A 16781-nucleotide genomic window follows, 5' to 3' on the forward strand; every position below is an offset into this window, starting at 1 on the left:
TCTGTTTTCTTTACACCTGATGACCGCAGAACGCAGGTGAACAACTTTATTTAAAACATCAAAGGTTGAAAAATATATATGTATGTATCAACTTCTTAAAGCATTTGGGTAAACAGTGTGAACTTTCACCTCTGAACTGTGAACTTTCAGTCACAGATTCCAAAGTTTGATATTTAATTTACTGAGGAGAGTTTTTAAATTTTAGAGGCAAAAATCATCAGACAGACAGTAAAGCGTTTTACTTTTAAGATCCAAATTATGAGATTCTAAAAAACAACTTCACTCTTTCACATGACGTGATCTCAGACTCAAACTTTAACTGAGCGTCCAAATTCAGACCGTCATTGTGAAAAGTGAGAATTTCTGGTGAGAGGAGGGTTGGGAAAGGAAAGGGGAACAGGTCGGAGAAAAGCAGAAGTTTTATTGTTCTCTCATTTTGGGAAACCCAGAGTTTTATCGTGTAGTTATAGAACGCAGTTTTCAAGACCTGCTCTGTGCTCTACTGCAAATCATGAAGATGATATCACAATAATTCATTTCTTCACCAGAGTAAAATGATGTAAGTGTTTAACTTAGAAACTAACAAGGTTTTTAAAGGCGATATCATGAGGCGTGGTAACTTCTTTGATTACAGCAAGGTTTAAGTGGATACACAGTTTATGCACATTAAACATATAAAAATGGTATAAATGCATTCAATATATCAAACTAAAGCGGGAGCTTACTTATTACATATAAATATAATTTGTTACCACTAACTTACAGATTTTCGAATTATTTTAATATTTGGCTTCTGAACATTAAACGTTTGAGTGACTCAGATATATTTTAATATACTTGTTAAGAATAAAATTAGTTTTTATCTGACTATTTACTCGGGTTTGACGTTATTTATTTATTTGTTTATTTATTTTACCATCTCACTATTTCCGGTTTACTGGCAGCTGTCTTTGTTCCTTTATTTTATTTTATTTAATAAAGTTTTGTTTGTAAAAAAAAAAAAAAAAGTGACGTAAACGCGTAGCAGACGTCAGCAGATGTAAACAAAGCAGGGAGCCGTCAGACTGATCGGTGATCAGACTGATTGATGAGCTGCTTCTGGAACCCTCGCTGACGATACCGAGCCGGTTCGTTCCGTCCAGACTTCCGGGAACACAGTGTGATCTCTGAGCGGACCTAACGGCAGCCTGAGCGTTAGCAACATGGAAGACAACAAGGTGAGCGAGCTAACGACTGCTAATGGCTGCTAACGGCTAAAGGAAACTGCAGGGAACTAGTTAACAGCTTTAACTAGTTAACGTTTGGTCACTTCACCTTTGTCAGTGTCGATAGTATCGTTGAAGAAGGAATTACGTTAACGGGCTAGATTACAGCTGTGTATCCTTTGTGCTAACAGAGGCTACGTTAGCTCCCCGTGCCGTAAACATGTTTATTTCAGGAAGGATAAGAAATTATTTATAGAACAATAAACCTGCTGTAAACTGTCTGCAGCTCACAATAAGCTGATTTATTTAATGCTGATATTCATCAGCTGTCAGATATTATTAAAAAAAACTTCCTGCTGTCCTCACACCGAGGTCTGGGGGATTTCAGGACTGCTGACGCTGTTTTCCAGTGTTCTGATTGGTCAGTAGAAGTCAGTCGTACTTGTTGGATGATACGGTAACGAAATACTTTGTCACTGTATCTGTAGTTTACTTGAGTAGGGGTTTTTTTCTGACTACTTTTTAACTTTTACTCCCTGCATGTTTAAACAAATATCTTAACTTTCTACTCCACACTGTTTCAGACAGGTTCGTTACTTTTCCTTTAACGCATTTGAGGGGAGTCATAGTAGTAGTAGTTCAGTTACTGCGAGCCTCCAAACTTCAAACCGATCTGAGCCTAAACAGAAACACATGAAAGGAAATCCCGTTCGTTTATTAATCACTAGGCGATGTGGCATAAAAAGAGATGAAAGAGGACCAATCACGTGACGCAGTCAGGGGTTACAGTGGGCCGGAGTTTTGATTTATTTATTCATTTATTCATCAAGTTTTTACATTTTTATTTTTAACCACAACACCAGAACAACTGCAGGTGTCCATAGGTTGTGTTCACAGTACTTCAGCATCTAGCTAGCTACTGAAGAGGAGCGAGGATAAAGGGAGTAATGTTTTGTGTTAGGTAATTTGAAATGCAGCGCTTCTATCAGCTCAACAAACATCAGCAAACACACGAACTGTTTGTGTGCAGTTTGTCACACAGTGTGTTGCTAGCTAAAGGTCCAGCTGCTGTATTTCACAGGGAGAGAAAAGAAAGAGAGCTAACTACACTCAGAGATGGAGAAAGATAAGAAAGAGGACAGGAAACGAAGAAGAGAGCTTAGATTTAAAAGGGACGGCTCATTTAAAGCTTCCTTGTAAGTCCTCATCAGATATGTTATCCAATCAGATATTGGGTCTGTACATGTGCAATTATGTTTTTTTATATTGTAAAACGTGCTGCTAAACAAACTGAGGTAGACTTAACTGTGTTATTTAAGGCCTGCATGAAAATCCTCTGCAGGTTAGTGCAGGATAAACAGGTTAGTTTGCTGTACTGTGATGGATTTAAAGTAAAGAACAGTATGTGACTGGTTCACAGTGGCTGTGGTTTCATGGTCAGATTTACTTTACATGAAGTGTAGCAGAGATTCATTTGAATTTTAGCTGATGATGCTGAGACTCATTCACTGAATTCCACCTTCATACCAACTTTATAGTGTCTGATATAAAGACAGCATAAACAGTGTACTGTCAGTGTATGGAAATCAGCCAGGACAACTCACGAAACAGCTGCTCACATCTGGTTGAATTCAGGTGTGTAAATCCACAAAGAGCAGCAGGTCAGCTGATCACAGCCTGAACACTAAGAAAATCTACTGGAGCTCTCAGTAGAAATTATAGTGAGTTATGATTTTTTTTTCCCCAACACTGAGCAATTAAAACTGATTTTAGTGTTCACCCACCTGCTGAATCCACTTTAGCCCCTGACTGTACTCACTAATATTGTTATGTCATCACATTAATATAACACAAGGTTCAGTCATTGCTGCATAAAAATAGGTGGTGGAAATGTTCTTTGAGGAGCTACTTTTTCTTTCTCTGAGTACATTTCAGAGCTGGTACTTTTTTACTTTTACTTGAGTAAAAATTCAACTTTTACTGGAGTATTTTTTAACAGTAGTATTTGTATTTCTACTTAAGTACAGAGTTTTGCCAACTCTGCTTGTTGAGGTCTAATCTGGATGCTAATTTGAGAGCTTTGACTGTAAATGAACTTTAGCACATCCAGGTGTTCTGTGTGTGAGCTGGCTCAACCAATCCAGTCAGAAATAACAGGTATCACCTCTCTGCTCAAAGCATATTAACAGACCTGGTGGTGTCTCTGTCCTGTGTCTGATTTATCGCTTGTGTCTGCTTGTCATCAGATGGCGGGCAAAGTGAAGAAGCCGGGAAAACGTGGCCGTAAACCTGCCAAAATTGACCTGAAGGCCAAACTGGAGCGAAGCCGGCAGAGCGCCCGCGAGTGCCGAGCCCGGAAGAAGCTAAGGTACCAGTACCTGGAGGAGTTGGTTTCCAGTAAGGAGAGAGCCATCTGCGCCCTGCGGGAGGAGCTCGAGATGGTGAGACACCAGTTAGACATGAACTCAGATTTCAAACACATGATTGAGCTCTGTGTCAGAGAGAAGCTTCATAACGCCGACCACAGAGGTCAGACACACTCCCAGTTTAAACACACAAGTCTCTCTGCGCTCCGTTTCCTGGTATTTAAATAAAGTTTGAAAATTGGACCCACACAAACATCACAACTAACATTACTTCACCCAGTTTCTGTTGGGAGTGAAAACACGACCGCAGTCACCTGGACAGGTACAACTGCAGCTCTCTGAGCGATGAGTCAGGAGTTTAACTTCAGCTGTGCTTTGAGTTTCCAGCAGTTATGAGAACACAATGAAGGTCAGGTCAGATGCTCGTCGTCAGTACGAGGCTCTCGTTTTATCATGTGTGATAAATCCAGTGCGCCTCGTTTTTAGCGGTGTGTCTGCACAAATACCTGAAACAAACTTTGGTTAATCTGATTTTTGTGGAGGAAGCGAAAGGTCGGCTCTCACCATGGTGACCATCTTCTTCTGTTCTTTAAATCGTTACACAGTCAGAATCAGAAGTTAGTCTTCCTCTAAACCCCCACTGGTGATCTGTGATGCCCAAACCTCCACCACTTTTTTCTTTTAATAATAATAATGATAAAAGTACATCTTATTTATAGGTGGCTTTTTGAATTAAGCTAAATATATATAATACGTGTGTGTGTGTGTGTGTGTGTGTGTGTGTGTGTGTGTGTGTGTGTGTGTGTGTGTGTGTGTGTGTGTGTGTGTGTGAAGACTGTAACTTGCTGTTCACCTGTCTCCTGTCGTCCTCCTGCAGTACAAGCAGTGGTGTTCGGCCATGGATCAGGGCAAGATTCCATCAGAGATTAAAGCTCTGCTCACCGGAGACGAGCAGAAAATGCCTCCAAGCGGTGGCAACAAGACGTCCAAGAACAGCAAGAACAACAACATCAGTAGCAGCAATGGGCAGAGTTAGACGCTCTTCCTCCTCTTTCTTCTCCTCCTCCTCCTCCTCCTTCTCCTCCTCTTCTCCTGCATTTCATCACTCACACAGGACTTATGAGACCTTTAAACCTCCAGAGAATAAACCTCCCTCTGTTCTCAGCACGGAGGTTCACCTCCTCGTACAGTGCATGTAGTAACCCTCATAGCCAGCAGGGGGGGGACAAGAGCTCCTGGCTGCAGGTCAGATCCCACATCTTCACACAGAAGCAGCAGAAAGTTGTTTGTGGAGCTGAAGCTTAATCACCATTCCAGTGAATAAAAATTTTAAACTTGAGGACACAAATACATGCTCTGAACTGAGGATCAATGTCTTTCTGTGGTGGTTTGCAGATCACATGAATTACTCCTGTTTCTAAACTCCTATAGTGACACGTGAGAGTGTGTGTGTGCAGCTGTTCCTGGGTCAGCTGTTGGACAGCCTCTGTGTATTGTTGTCTGGTCGTTGGGTCAAGCCGGGCTTTCCTCTGGTTTGATCCTGATAACGTCTGTGAGCTGAAGGACTGACTAAACCAGCAGCGAGCAGGTCGGCGCCTGCGGCTTCTTTTCACGCACTAAAATCTGAAATCTTGTTTCTGAACAGCTTGTAAGCTCTTTTTTTTGTGCACCTTTGTAAACATAGCTGAAGCACTTTGTTTTATGACTGTAGAAAATGTGAGTTTAAAATGTCTAAGAGCAAATAAACTGTTTGATCCTCAGTGAAGCTCAGAGTATCTTCTGTTCATACATGAATCTGAGGACACGGGATAGTCAGATTCAAGCATGGATCACAAACATTTGTACTTACAGCAGGTAATGAGTGTCCCGTAAACAATGTGCAGATTGATGCAGACTCACAGGAAGTGCTGTGACTGGCTGCAGGAAGGAAGAGAGGGACTTTGGATGAAACGCAGTCTCAAGACTATGGGATCTGATTGGACGGTGTGTTAGTGCACCAACTGCACAGATGGAGCCACAGTGTTCATTCTGCAGGGATCATGAACGTGCACTGTGGAACATTTAAAGTGTAAGTTGGTATACAGATTTACCTTACATGAAAAACAAGGTCCACACAATAAAAACTAAGGTGAAGCTCCGCAGGTCACAGAATCAAGTAAATATAACCAAAGAGCAGCATGTAATGTTTCCCATTGTGTCATCATTTATTACACACTGAGCAGTCTGCAGAGGCACTGTGTGAAAACCTCAGTACGTCGTTACTGCATCCATATCAGTTAATCAATGGACTTGATTATCTGACCATCAGCAAACAAGAGCACCTGTACCAAGCTGCTGCTGTGGCACAGGTGAGTGACACCTGCAGATCACTGCAGGTCACTGCTGCTGAAAGAGGTCCAACCAAATCCTAGAGTTTCTCAGTGTTTTTGAGCTTTAGTCAAATACACGATGACGCAGTGGAATACGTGGTGCACTGACCTAATATTAGGACCAACTAATGCAGCTCACCCCTGATCTGTAATGTATATGCAGACTTCAGATATCCACACATTAACGTGCACAAGTCTCAGATTTACCAATGCCTTAAAAACAGAAAGACGTGATTGTGCTGCAGTGACTTTACTGACTTCATCAAATTTCACTCTCTCAAAGCTTGCTTCTGTTTCTCTGTCTTTTGTCTTCTGGAACATTTTCCTGGATATTCCCACAAAAACTCATAAATTTCCTTCATATAACAAATTATCTTTAATCACACTGATCAAACTTCATGAGAACTGATCACAGCTACAAACTTGGTTGTTTCATTCATACAGCTCCTCAAGGATCCTCATTACTGAACATCCATTTGATCTCAAGTCTGGATATTTCAGCACATTGGAAGGAGGACAAATGTTCAGGTTCTGTCCTTGTTGAGCGTTTCCACACAGCAGTGCTGAGGATGATGTTGAGGAACTCAATCAGAAATTACAGGACTTAAGTCCCTCTGCAATCGCACTTTAAGATTTGAGCTACCGATCCACTTCGACACCAAACGAGTTCTGCCTTGATGCTGTTTAAGAACCAAGCACCATTCTGAAACTGAACTGAATCAAACAGTGTCTGCATGTTGTCATGTTTAGCTATGACCACTCAGCTAAGTTTGAACCTGAATGGGTCTTGCTGACATGGTTGTTAAAGTCATAATTGATCCTGATTGTACTCCAAGTTACCAAAGCCTATCCAGCTTTCATGTCCATAACCTAGTCTCTTTTTTTGGAAAACACTGAGCTTCACTTTGATTCAGCCCAGTTTATTTGAACAAGCTTTGAATCCCGGGCTTTGGTATCTAACCAGCTCACCGTTACTCAGTCATGGTGACAAAGCAGATAATGTCATTGTTAACATTTTAGCCTTTACTAACATTAGCATCTACCACGTACATTACTGTAGCAAACCAGATGCAGTTACAAGACTTTTATGATCGATGACCACACAGACAGTTAGCTAGCTAACAAGTTGACATCAAAACACAAAATGGAATTCATCCATGGAGTACGATCCATCAAAACACAGCACGAAAACAAATTCTGATTGAAATCTGAAGTATAAAAATCACCAATATGGCTGCTATAGGGTTTGTCACATCAAAAAAAAGCCCTTTATACAATCTGAACACATTCGGTGAACTTTTTACTTAAATACAGTGCTAGCATGTTAGCCTCCAGCTAATTCACCTGCCACCACTGGCACTGTGCTATGTTAGACAAGTTTATGTTTGTGAGTTCAGTTTCAAAACTGTCCAAGCTCATTCACACAAAGGTATTTGGAGGGTTCGCATTAGTGGGCCAAGCTACCTTCTTTTCTTTAGCTTCTCGGTCAAATGTATCGTAGACCGAGTCTTTAGTCACCATCTTTGCTTGCACTGGGATGTCCACCACCCCAACATAATTCTTTTTGGCCATGCGGGAGCTCGCGGTGATGGTGTAGGCATTACTGCGGTAGCATTTCATGGATGACATGCAGAAGGTCTCCCGCATGCCACGTCTGAAGTTTGCATTGTAGACAGAATACAGGGTGGGTTTGGATGCTGTGGAGCTGAAGGAAATCCAGGTGATGGCTGTGAAGAAAAGCAGTCCCTGCCTGCTGGGCCCATCAGACTCCCTCGGATGCCACAGTTGGGCGAGATAGAAGGGTGTCCAGGTGAGGAAGAAAACAGAATTAAGCATAAGGAACATTTTGATGGTCTTGACTTTAGTCCGTGGGACAATGTTCATTGTCCGCCGCACAGTGTGGCCATCAGCACTGATCCTCCAGATGTACCTGACCACCCTCTGGTAGAATGATATGATCAATCCAGCTGGCACCAGAAAACCAATGAGAAGGTGAATCGCTGCGTAGACTATGCTGCCCCAGCTCTCAGGAAGGAAAAAGTCACAATGACTGACTGTAGATGTAGATCCATAGAAGAAGAGGCAGGGGGAGACGAAGGCTGCATCAAATAACCACGAAGCCAGAATCATCTTCTTTGCCTTTTCTCTGGACACTTTGAAGCTGAGGGGATAGACGATTGTGTAGAAGCGGTCTATTGAGATGGAAAGCAGGACGTAAACCTGCACACCTGGACAAAGGTGCTGTAGATAGCGCACAGCCTTGCAAGCTGCTGTGCTCATTGGCCAACGTCCAGAGGCAACCTGCAAGAGGACGAATGGGGCACAACCAAGGCTCATGAGCAGGTCCGCGCAGGCCATAGACACCACAAAGTAGTTGGTTGTGGACTGAGTCCGTCGGCTTCGGTGGATGACCAGGCATACGAGGGCATTTCCCAAGATGGAGACCAGCCATAGAACCCCAAACACCAAGCCTAGGACGGCAACCTCACCTGAAGTCAGCTCATCAGGGACAGAGGTAGTATTCAACTGGCCGGAGGACGTGCCCTCAAGGCTGCAGAGGGGAGTTGTGGGTAAGGTTGCCAGGACAGTTGAGTTTTCTCTCTTGGAGTAGTTAAATGACATCTGATACATGAAAGATGGCAAGTAGATGGAGGGATTGACACCGACTGTGTTTGATGTCTGGGCATACACCATCGCTGTACTGCTGGATCAGAGACCAGCTGTGGAGACAGAGACATTTGGCATTAGAAAAACCACAACTAAATTAATGTTTGGGAAATATTTTTCAACATAAACTGTTTATTTCTCCCAACAATACTCCTGAGCAGTACCTTAAGCTATAGTGCTGATTACCAGATACAGTCGACAGCTCCTCACAATCCCTACACCAAGTTATTACTCAACAATAAATAGTTCAGACATGCAAAGTAAAAAGGTTTGTTGGTTGTTTGGTGGTTAGATAGGCTACTGCTGGTCATTTTTCAGAAAGGTGTGAGGCTCAAGAAGTAATGAGATTTGTTTTATTGGTGAGATATGTAGGTTAATGGCAACTTTTTTGATAGATACAAAGGTAGGTAGTTAGGAGAATGGGTCGTGGTGTGTGAACAGATAGTCAAGTTAGTTGACAGGTAAGTAGATTGGTATTCTGGTAAGTAGATGAGGTCATTGGGTAGAATAGCTGGTTTGTGGAAGCACCATAGGCTATTAGATTGACAAGTCACGTGTTTGGTTAGGAAAATTGATTGATTAATAGTTGGTTGAGTGGTAGGTTGACAGGTGTGCTAACAAAAGCTAGAAACTGCTTTATCTCATGAGGCCCACCTGTCTCAATGTTGTAGCCAACATCATGTGAAAATTAGTTGGCAGGCTAGTCATTCTTTGTTTAGATTTGAAAATCAAAACTGACTGTGCCTAATATTAGTTAATGCTAACTTGCGTGCTAATGTTGATAGATTACAAGCTATCAATGTGTCCTGAATAGATAAGGTCAGCCGTACTACCCAAATGCCACAGTTAATCTGGCTGCTAACTTAGCACTATCAGCTTATGGGACAAAATAAACTTTGTAATATTATTGCTAGTAAAATACCATCTCAGTACCAAATTACTTCACCAACATGACCTATAATAACAGCTTATGTTTAATGCCAAACAATACTGATTTCAGCCAACAGCAAATGAAATGTTTATTACTGTTTTCTGGAGCACTACCAGGATGCAGGGGTGGATAGCCAGCTAGCTTTAATTTAGCTACACTAGCAGTTTCATTGCATTCAAACTCTGACTGTAGTTCAGTTAAAATCAAAAGAAGTCATTAATAAGAGTTTGTTTATGTTTCACAGGGAGCTTAAATAGATTGCAGGGTTAGTCAGGATTAGCTTCATTGATACACAGCTCCGGAGAGATTTAGTTGGTTGGTAAGTTGGTAGATAGTTTGAAAGTTTGGTTTGTTGTTTGGACATCTGATAGTTAGTAGTAAGTAAGTTAGCTGAGAGTCATACTGGTGAGTTTAAATGGTTTGTTCATGCCACAGCCGTGCTCATCTCTCAGTTCTAATTAAGACATTTACAGAGCTGGGCGATCTTTGCTCAGTAGTTCTGCTTGGGACTTGGAAGTCAGGGACAGGAGCGTTAATGAAGCCGTAGTTCCACTTCAGAAGTCACATCTGGGGAAATGTAGAATCTCCAGATATTAAAAAAGTGAGGAAGCTGTTTATGTTTTCTTAAAATCCAGGAAATGTCAGAGGCAGCAGTGCTCAGGACTGTTTTATGGAAACACAGCTGCATGTTTTCCCCTCAAGTACAAGACAAACTCCACCACATGGAACTATTCATCATCACCGTCCTCATCTCCACCTCAGGACTTAATTCCCAGTCAGTGCTGCAGCTGATTTGATTAATCCTCCATAGAGAGCCGGCTCTCCTCTGAGGTCGCTCTTTAAGGATGTGAAGAAGCCCTCAGAGGAGATTCTGTTTATGGCTGCCGTTGTGTTTACTCTGCTGGATTTAACCTTAGCAACCACATCCATCTTGACTGATGGTGGGTGGCTAAACGAGGGAAGCAGGACAGCGCAGTTTAAACTAAAGCGCCACCAAAAGAGAGTAAACATAAATCACTCTGAATTATTTAGGTTTGTGGAGTGTTTAGCTTTCTGACATTTCATGCCCCAAATGATTTAGTATAAGGTGTAACTGATAATTAATGCAGACCTGTGCTTTTCCTTATTAACCATCACACATCCTAAATATTCCTAAAGAGATTATTTTTAACTCTCAATCATGCAAAGCTACTCTAGAAGAGTCCAGGAATAAGAGTATGAGGCTGGAAATGAACAGAATAAGGTTACCTTTAATAATTACTTAAATAAGTCTGCAGCTGTAATTTTTTACTCTGCTGAAAATCTTTAATATTATAAACAACAGATGCAGACATTTGAAAACAGCTTGTGTAAATTTAAATGTACATTTAAATGATTGATCTGGATTGATTCCACTCTGATATAAACACAAAGGACTCAAAGCGAACGGTTTACTTCATTCGTAACCAGGATACTAACAATTAATAATGAACACAAAGCACTTTTTACTGAATGACTAATTAATTAATTATTGTTATAATGTCATAAAATTACAAATGTTCATCATCATGCTCTGACACTGCCATAAACTTTCTCAGTTTTTGTTCAAACTGTTCAGCAACTAAAATCTGATATTTACATGAGTTTATTAGAGAATTTTAAAAAACTCCAGATTAAATTGACTTTATTTGCTTTTCATACATAATGTAATTTTTAAAAAATCAGTTACGTTTTTATCCAATAACTGATAATCAGCCGGTCAGGTGTCTGTTTGCCCTGAACATTAGAGTCAAAAAAGAAGTGATCGATTAATCGATGCATGGAAATAAATGAGCAGCTGTGTTTTGTTTGTTTTTGTTTTTTTTTTTGTTTTGTTTTTTACATCAAAGTCCTGATTAAAACAGATCTGTGCAGATGCCCATCTGCTGTACATGGCCAAATGTTTGTGGACAGTTCGATGAAGGCTCTCTGTCTGAAATGATTACCTCCTCCATTAAAATACGAATGTGTCTCAGAGGAGGCTGATGATGGTGCTGTAAACCCCGCTGTGACTGATTCAGGCCTGAAGCCCATCATGTCTACCTGCTCACCTCTCACACCAGCACAGTTTGATGAGCTGACAGAGCAGCTGAGAGTCCAGCCTGACCGCTCATGGAAAAACACCGAGCAGGCACACCTGCTGCAGCTGTCCGCCGCGTGCAGCACGTCATGTCCTCTGAATAACGAGCTCAGGCTCGCGCCATGTCATGAATAAATACGGATTAAAAACCAAGATAAGGAAATAAAAGCCTCCATCTTACGTGCCGAGCGTCATTCTAGCCGCTCCTCCGGCTCCTTCCATCCATCAGCAGTCACCGCGGCGTCACGGATCCTGCCTGAACAACATGTCTGCTGATGAAGAGGAGGATGATGAAGGATGGACGAGGCCGACAAAACCAGCCCGCAGGCGGCCTCTGCTCAGCGGCTGCAGGTGATCAAGTGTCCCGGAGTCCGCAGGTGAGGCGGATACGCGCTCAGAGGATGGAGAGACGCTTCACGATGGTGTCTGATTCACAGGAGAAGGAGGTCCGAGCAGCCAGCAGACATCACGGCAGCTGGGGGATGAAGCTGCAGCTGAGGAAGAGGAGGGTGGATGTTTTCTTCTCTGTCAGCAGGGGCGGACCGAGGCTACATGAGGGAATGATGAGACCCCTCAGCTGAAGACTGCTGTACGGAAGACTGTTTATGCCAAGTATATAAAAAACTAAATTGATAATAAATTTAAAAAATACATGAATTTAACAGAAGTGCAGACTGGTTCCAAGTAGAGCTTCAACATGCAACAAGAAGAAACGGGAGTGAGACAAAACATTTTTTTGACCATGCAATTTATCAAAAACAACATTTAAACTGAAACAGGCTGTTTTACACCTGATCAAAAGTTAAAGACTAAGTCTAAAAAAACAACAACAAAAACCTAACCCCCCCCCAAAAGAGAAATCAAAGCTCCAAACATGAACTCAGTAATGAGTAGCTCCACCGTTATTGTTGATCACTTCAAAAGTTGCGGCATGTTTGATGCAAGCATTTCTATGAGGTGAGTGGGGACATTTCTCCAAGTGGTGAAGACGGCCGTACGAAGTGTCTGTACTGTCTGGAACTTTTGTCCATTTTTGTAAACTTCCTTGCCATCCATCTCCAAAGGTTCTCAAATGGATTTAGATCAGGGGAACACGCAGGATGGTCCAAAAGAGTGATGTTATTCTCCTGGAAGAGGTTCTGTGGGCATTGTGTACTGTATCATTGTCCTGTTGAAAAACCCCTACACCTCCTGAAGCTCCATTGTTGCACTGAAGAAAAAAGCACCCCAGACCATTGTGGCGCCCCCTGCACTGTGGAGTGTAGAAAACATCTCAGGTGGGATCTGCTTGTCATGCCAGTAACGTTGGAAACCATCAGGACCATCGAGGTTAAATTTTTTCTCATCAGAGAATAAAACTCCTTCCATCTTTCAGTGTCCCATGTTTCATGCTCTCTTGCAAAGTCCAAACAGTCAGGTCTGTGGTGTTCAAGGAGACGAGGGCTTTGAGGACGTATTTTGTTTTTGAAGTTCTTCAGTCTCAGATTCCTGATGTGTGATGGTTATGGGGCTGCAGTCGGCACCAGTAACGGCCTTAATTTGGATCCAGGATTGTCCAGTGTCTTGTCACCAATTGGCTCCTCCGGCTCAGCGCTTGTGAAATTTTTTTGGCTTTTCTGCTTGAAGTTTTTGTTCCATAACCGCAGGATCATTTAAGAAAATCCAAATGACTGTCTTACTGCATCCAACCTCAGCAGTGATGGTGTGCTGCGACAGACCCTACTTGTGCAGTTCAACAACCCGACCACGTTCAAAAAGGGAAAGTTTTTCTTGCCTTTGCCATCAGAACATTATGACAGTGTGACCACCTGACAGAAAATGACAATGAATCCACATTTTTGCACAGATTTGGCCTTTTAAAGGCATGTGGTCCTAAACTTTTTTGTCAGCTGTAAAACAGCCTGTTTCAGTTTAAGCATTGTTTTCAGTAAATTGCATGCTCAAAAAAATATGTCTTGTCTCCCTCTCATTTGTTGCATGTTGAAGCTCTACTTGGAACCTTGTTAAGATCCAACCATGCAAAATATGATTTTTTGCCACTTTCCAAGTGGTCTTCAACATTTGATCCGGACTCTATAATCTCAGATCCCATGAACTACACTGGAGATCTCTGTCCAGAAGAGTGCAGTCCTAGGAACAGCTGTTAGAGTACCCGGGCTCAAAAGAGACATTAATAAAAATAATTTTATGATTGAAATGATATAAATAAAATAATCCAAAGTACGATGTCCCTTGTGGGTGGGTCTTTCACTCTTGTCCTAATAAAGCCATAGTTTTGTTTTGTAGGGGTTTAAAGCAGTGTGGATGAGAGAGGACACTGGCTGACAACCTGTACATCACAGCTCCAGAGACTGGGTGAAACAGTTGCACTACAAAGACATCATATAAGTATCATTTATTAGTTCATGTTCATGGATACAAGCTGGTGTATTTCAGTATTTTTCATGTCTGTCCCAAGAAGTTGCAACACTTTTATTTGAATCCAAAGCCCCACCGTTATCCATGTCTCACAGATTCATCTTTAGTGCCTGAAAGTAAGTGAGAAGTTTTTAATGATCACTAAAACATTTTAAACGAGTAACTAGAGCTTGACCTATTTTTAAGACAGATATTTAAAAAGCAAGCACTCATTTTTTAAATTTGTTCACGTTCTGCCTGTTTGTTCCAAAAATGTTACCAACAGATAAGTTGCAGAGTTCCCTCTGGTGGACAAACAATGCAATATCAACTCTCATAACGTGATTGGAAGGTGTTGCTCTGACCTCTTCTTTACTTTTGTCATTTTCATATATTGGCTGTTACAGTTGCTGGTAGAGATATATATTTAATATAAACCAATAATATCATTCAGGCTTATTCACTGATCCTTATTTTGAGAGATGATCAGGCATCATGAAGATGAACTTTTCCTTTCCCATTTATTCATTAAACCACGACACCCTAACCCCCTCCTTCTGGACCCTTTTAATCTGTCAGTTCACCCAAATTGGCCAATGAATTCCCCCTTCTGGTGGGATGGGGACCTGAGCTCACACAGGGCAGAAGAAAGTATAGAACCAGCCCTGGTTCAGTGTTTGCTGTTTGTTGTTGTTTACAGCGTCCTGCAGCCTCGGTGTTTCGAATCGACCGCTCTCACTGTCAGCCTGCTATCTCTGTCTGCCCGGCCTTCAACATGTTGGCTCTATAAAAGGAAATGATGTCGTCCATCTGTGGTTATTGGTCCAATGCTGACGGGGGTTGCTTGCGCAGCATATCACCATGACAACCACTGTGCTGAGAAGACCAACAGGCCAGTTGCTATGGGAAACCAACGATGATGCTAATATGAGAGAGGAGAAGGAATAATCATAACAGACAGTAAAAATGGTAGTAAGAAAATATTTAAGAGACTCGTTCATGTGATCAGGTGAAGACGCTTCAAACTGGTGTTTCATGAATTAAAATGGTATCCAATGACTGCCAACAATAGAATTTAAATATTTATTATTTATTTATTTATTTATGTGAGATACAAATAAAAATTCATGAAAGTCATTATTTCTCATTACTGGCCTATGAAAAAGCTTTAACTATTACTTTAATTTAAAATATTTGGAATTAAAGTAACAGATTTGACCTGGTAAGTAACACTTAGATTTAATAATCAAACATATCAATGAGTTCCATAGAGTTTGGGTCTTATTTGTACTGAATTATGTAAAAGGTTCCTGAATGTATGGAAGAAAAATAATACCAAGAAAATCTTTCAGGGGAAATCTCTCAGAATCTAAGGTAATGTGTAACTTAGCCAAAAATCACACTTTTAATTATAATTTTATAGTTGAATTATTTTTTAAAGCATTTTTATTTAAAATGAAAAATGTTCCATGATTTTACCTTCTACAGATTAACGTTTTATTTCTATAATTTTTTGTTTTTGGTGTTTCCCTTTTTTCTTACCTTTTATGACCTTTGAGAATTTTACCCAACGTCCTAGGTATTGTCATAGAAATAAGACTAAAAATTATGTTGCACATAGATAAAATAAACAAAACATTATTAGCGTTAATATGACAGTTTTAATACAGTGAATGTATTTTTGATTAGGATAACTGATTTGGGGCTAGTAGTAGGCCAGCCTACCAGCCTATTAATTAACGAAAGACCAAGACAGACTTTTAATTCATTTGAAAGCCTGATGCTTAGCCTCGTCCACCCCAGCTGTAAAACTCAGAAACCAGTCTTACTTGTTATCATCTATCGTCCACCTGGGCCTTACACAGAGTTTCTCTCTGATTTCTCAGACTTTTTATCTGATTTAGTGCTCAGCTCAGATAAAATAATTATTGTGGGTGATTTTAACATCCATGTAGATGCTAAAAATGACAGCCTCAACATCGCATTTAATCTGTTACTAGACTCAATTGGCTTCTCTCAAAATGTAAAAGAACCCACCCACCACTTTAATCACACTCTAGATCTTGTTTTAACATATGGCATAGAAACTGAATATTTAACAGTGTTTCCTGAAAACCCTCTGCTGTCTGATCATTTCCTGATAACATTTACATTTACAATAATTGATTACACAGCAGTGGAGAGTAGACTTTATCAAAGTAGATGTCTTTCTGAAAGTGCTGTAACTAAGTTTAAGAATATAATCCACCCACTGTTATCATCTTCAATGCCCTGTACCAACATAGAGCAGAGCAGCTATCTGAACGCTACTCCAACAGAGGTCGATTATCTTGTTAATAATTTTACCTCCTCACTACGTACGACTCTGGATACTGTAGCTCCTGTGAAAACTAAGGCCTCAAATCCAAAGTCCCTGACTCCGTGGTATAATTCTCAAACACGTAGCCTAAAGCAGATAACTCGTAAGCTGGAGAGGAAATGGCGTGTCACAAATTTAGAGGATCATCATTTAGCCTGGAGAAATAGTTTGCTGCTTTATAAGAAAGCCCTCCGCAAAGCCAGAACATCTTACTATTCGTCACTGATTGAAGAAAATAAGAACAACCCCAGGTTTCTCTTCAGCACTGTAGCCAGGCTGACAAAAAGTCAGAGCTCTACTGAGCCAACCATCCCTTTAACGTTAACTAGTAATGACTTCATGAACTTCTTCACAAATAAAATTTTTATCATTAGAGAAAAAATTACCAA

General features: G+C 40.9%; 2 protein-coding genes across 4 annotated transcripts; one reads left to right on the plus strand and one right to left on the minus strand.

Moving 5' to 3' along the window:
* The first annotated feature begins 986 nt into the window (after positions 1-986).
* On the plus strand, positions 987-5331 carry crebl2 (cAMP responsive element binding protein-like 2). The gene is made up of 3 exons (XM_003448749.5): positions 987-1217; positions 3452-3646; positions 4449-5331. The coding sequence occupies exons 1-3, from the start codon at positions 1203-1205 to the stop codon at positions 4605-4607; spliced, it is 369 nt and encodes a 122-aa protein (XP_003448797.1). The 5' UTR covers positions 987-1202; the 3' UTR covers positions 4608-5331.
* Positions 5332-6297: 966 nt separating this feature from the next.
* gpr19 (G protein-coupled receptor 19) lies at positions 6298-13823 on the minus strand. 3 transcript variants are annotated; one of them, XM_005475714.4, is made up of 2 exons: positions 11822-13823; positions 6298-8660 (listed from the first exon to the last, which is right to left on the minus strand). In XM_005475714.4, the coding sequence occupies exon 2, from the start codon at positions 8632-8634 to the stop codon at positions 7360-7362; it is 1275 nt and encodes a 424-aa protein (XP_005475771.1). In that variant the 5' UTR covers positions 8635-8660; positions 11822-13823; the 3' UTR covers positions 6298-7359. The 3 variants fall into 3 exon arrangements, with proteins under 3 accessions (XP_005475771.1, XP_005475770.1, XP_025755518.1); XM_005475713.3 differs by having other exon boundaries at positions 11818-13822; XM_025899733.1 differs by lacking the exon at positions 11822-13823 and adding an exon at positions 11608-11811.
* Positions 13824-16781: the final 2958 nt, after the last annotated feature.

This window comes from Oreochromis niloticus, linkage group LG17 (genome assembly GCF_001858045.2).
Source record: "Oreochromis niloticus isolate F11D_XX linkage group LG17, O_niloticus_UMD_NMBU, whole genome shotgun sequence".
Lineage (NCBI taxonomy): Eukaryota > Metazoa > Chordata > Actinopteri > Cichliformes > Cichlidae > Oreochromis > Oreochromis niloticus.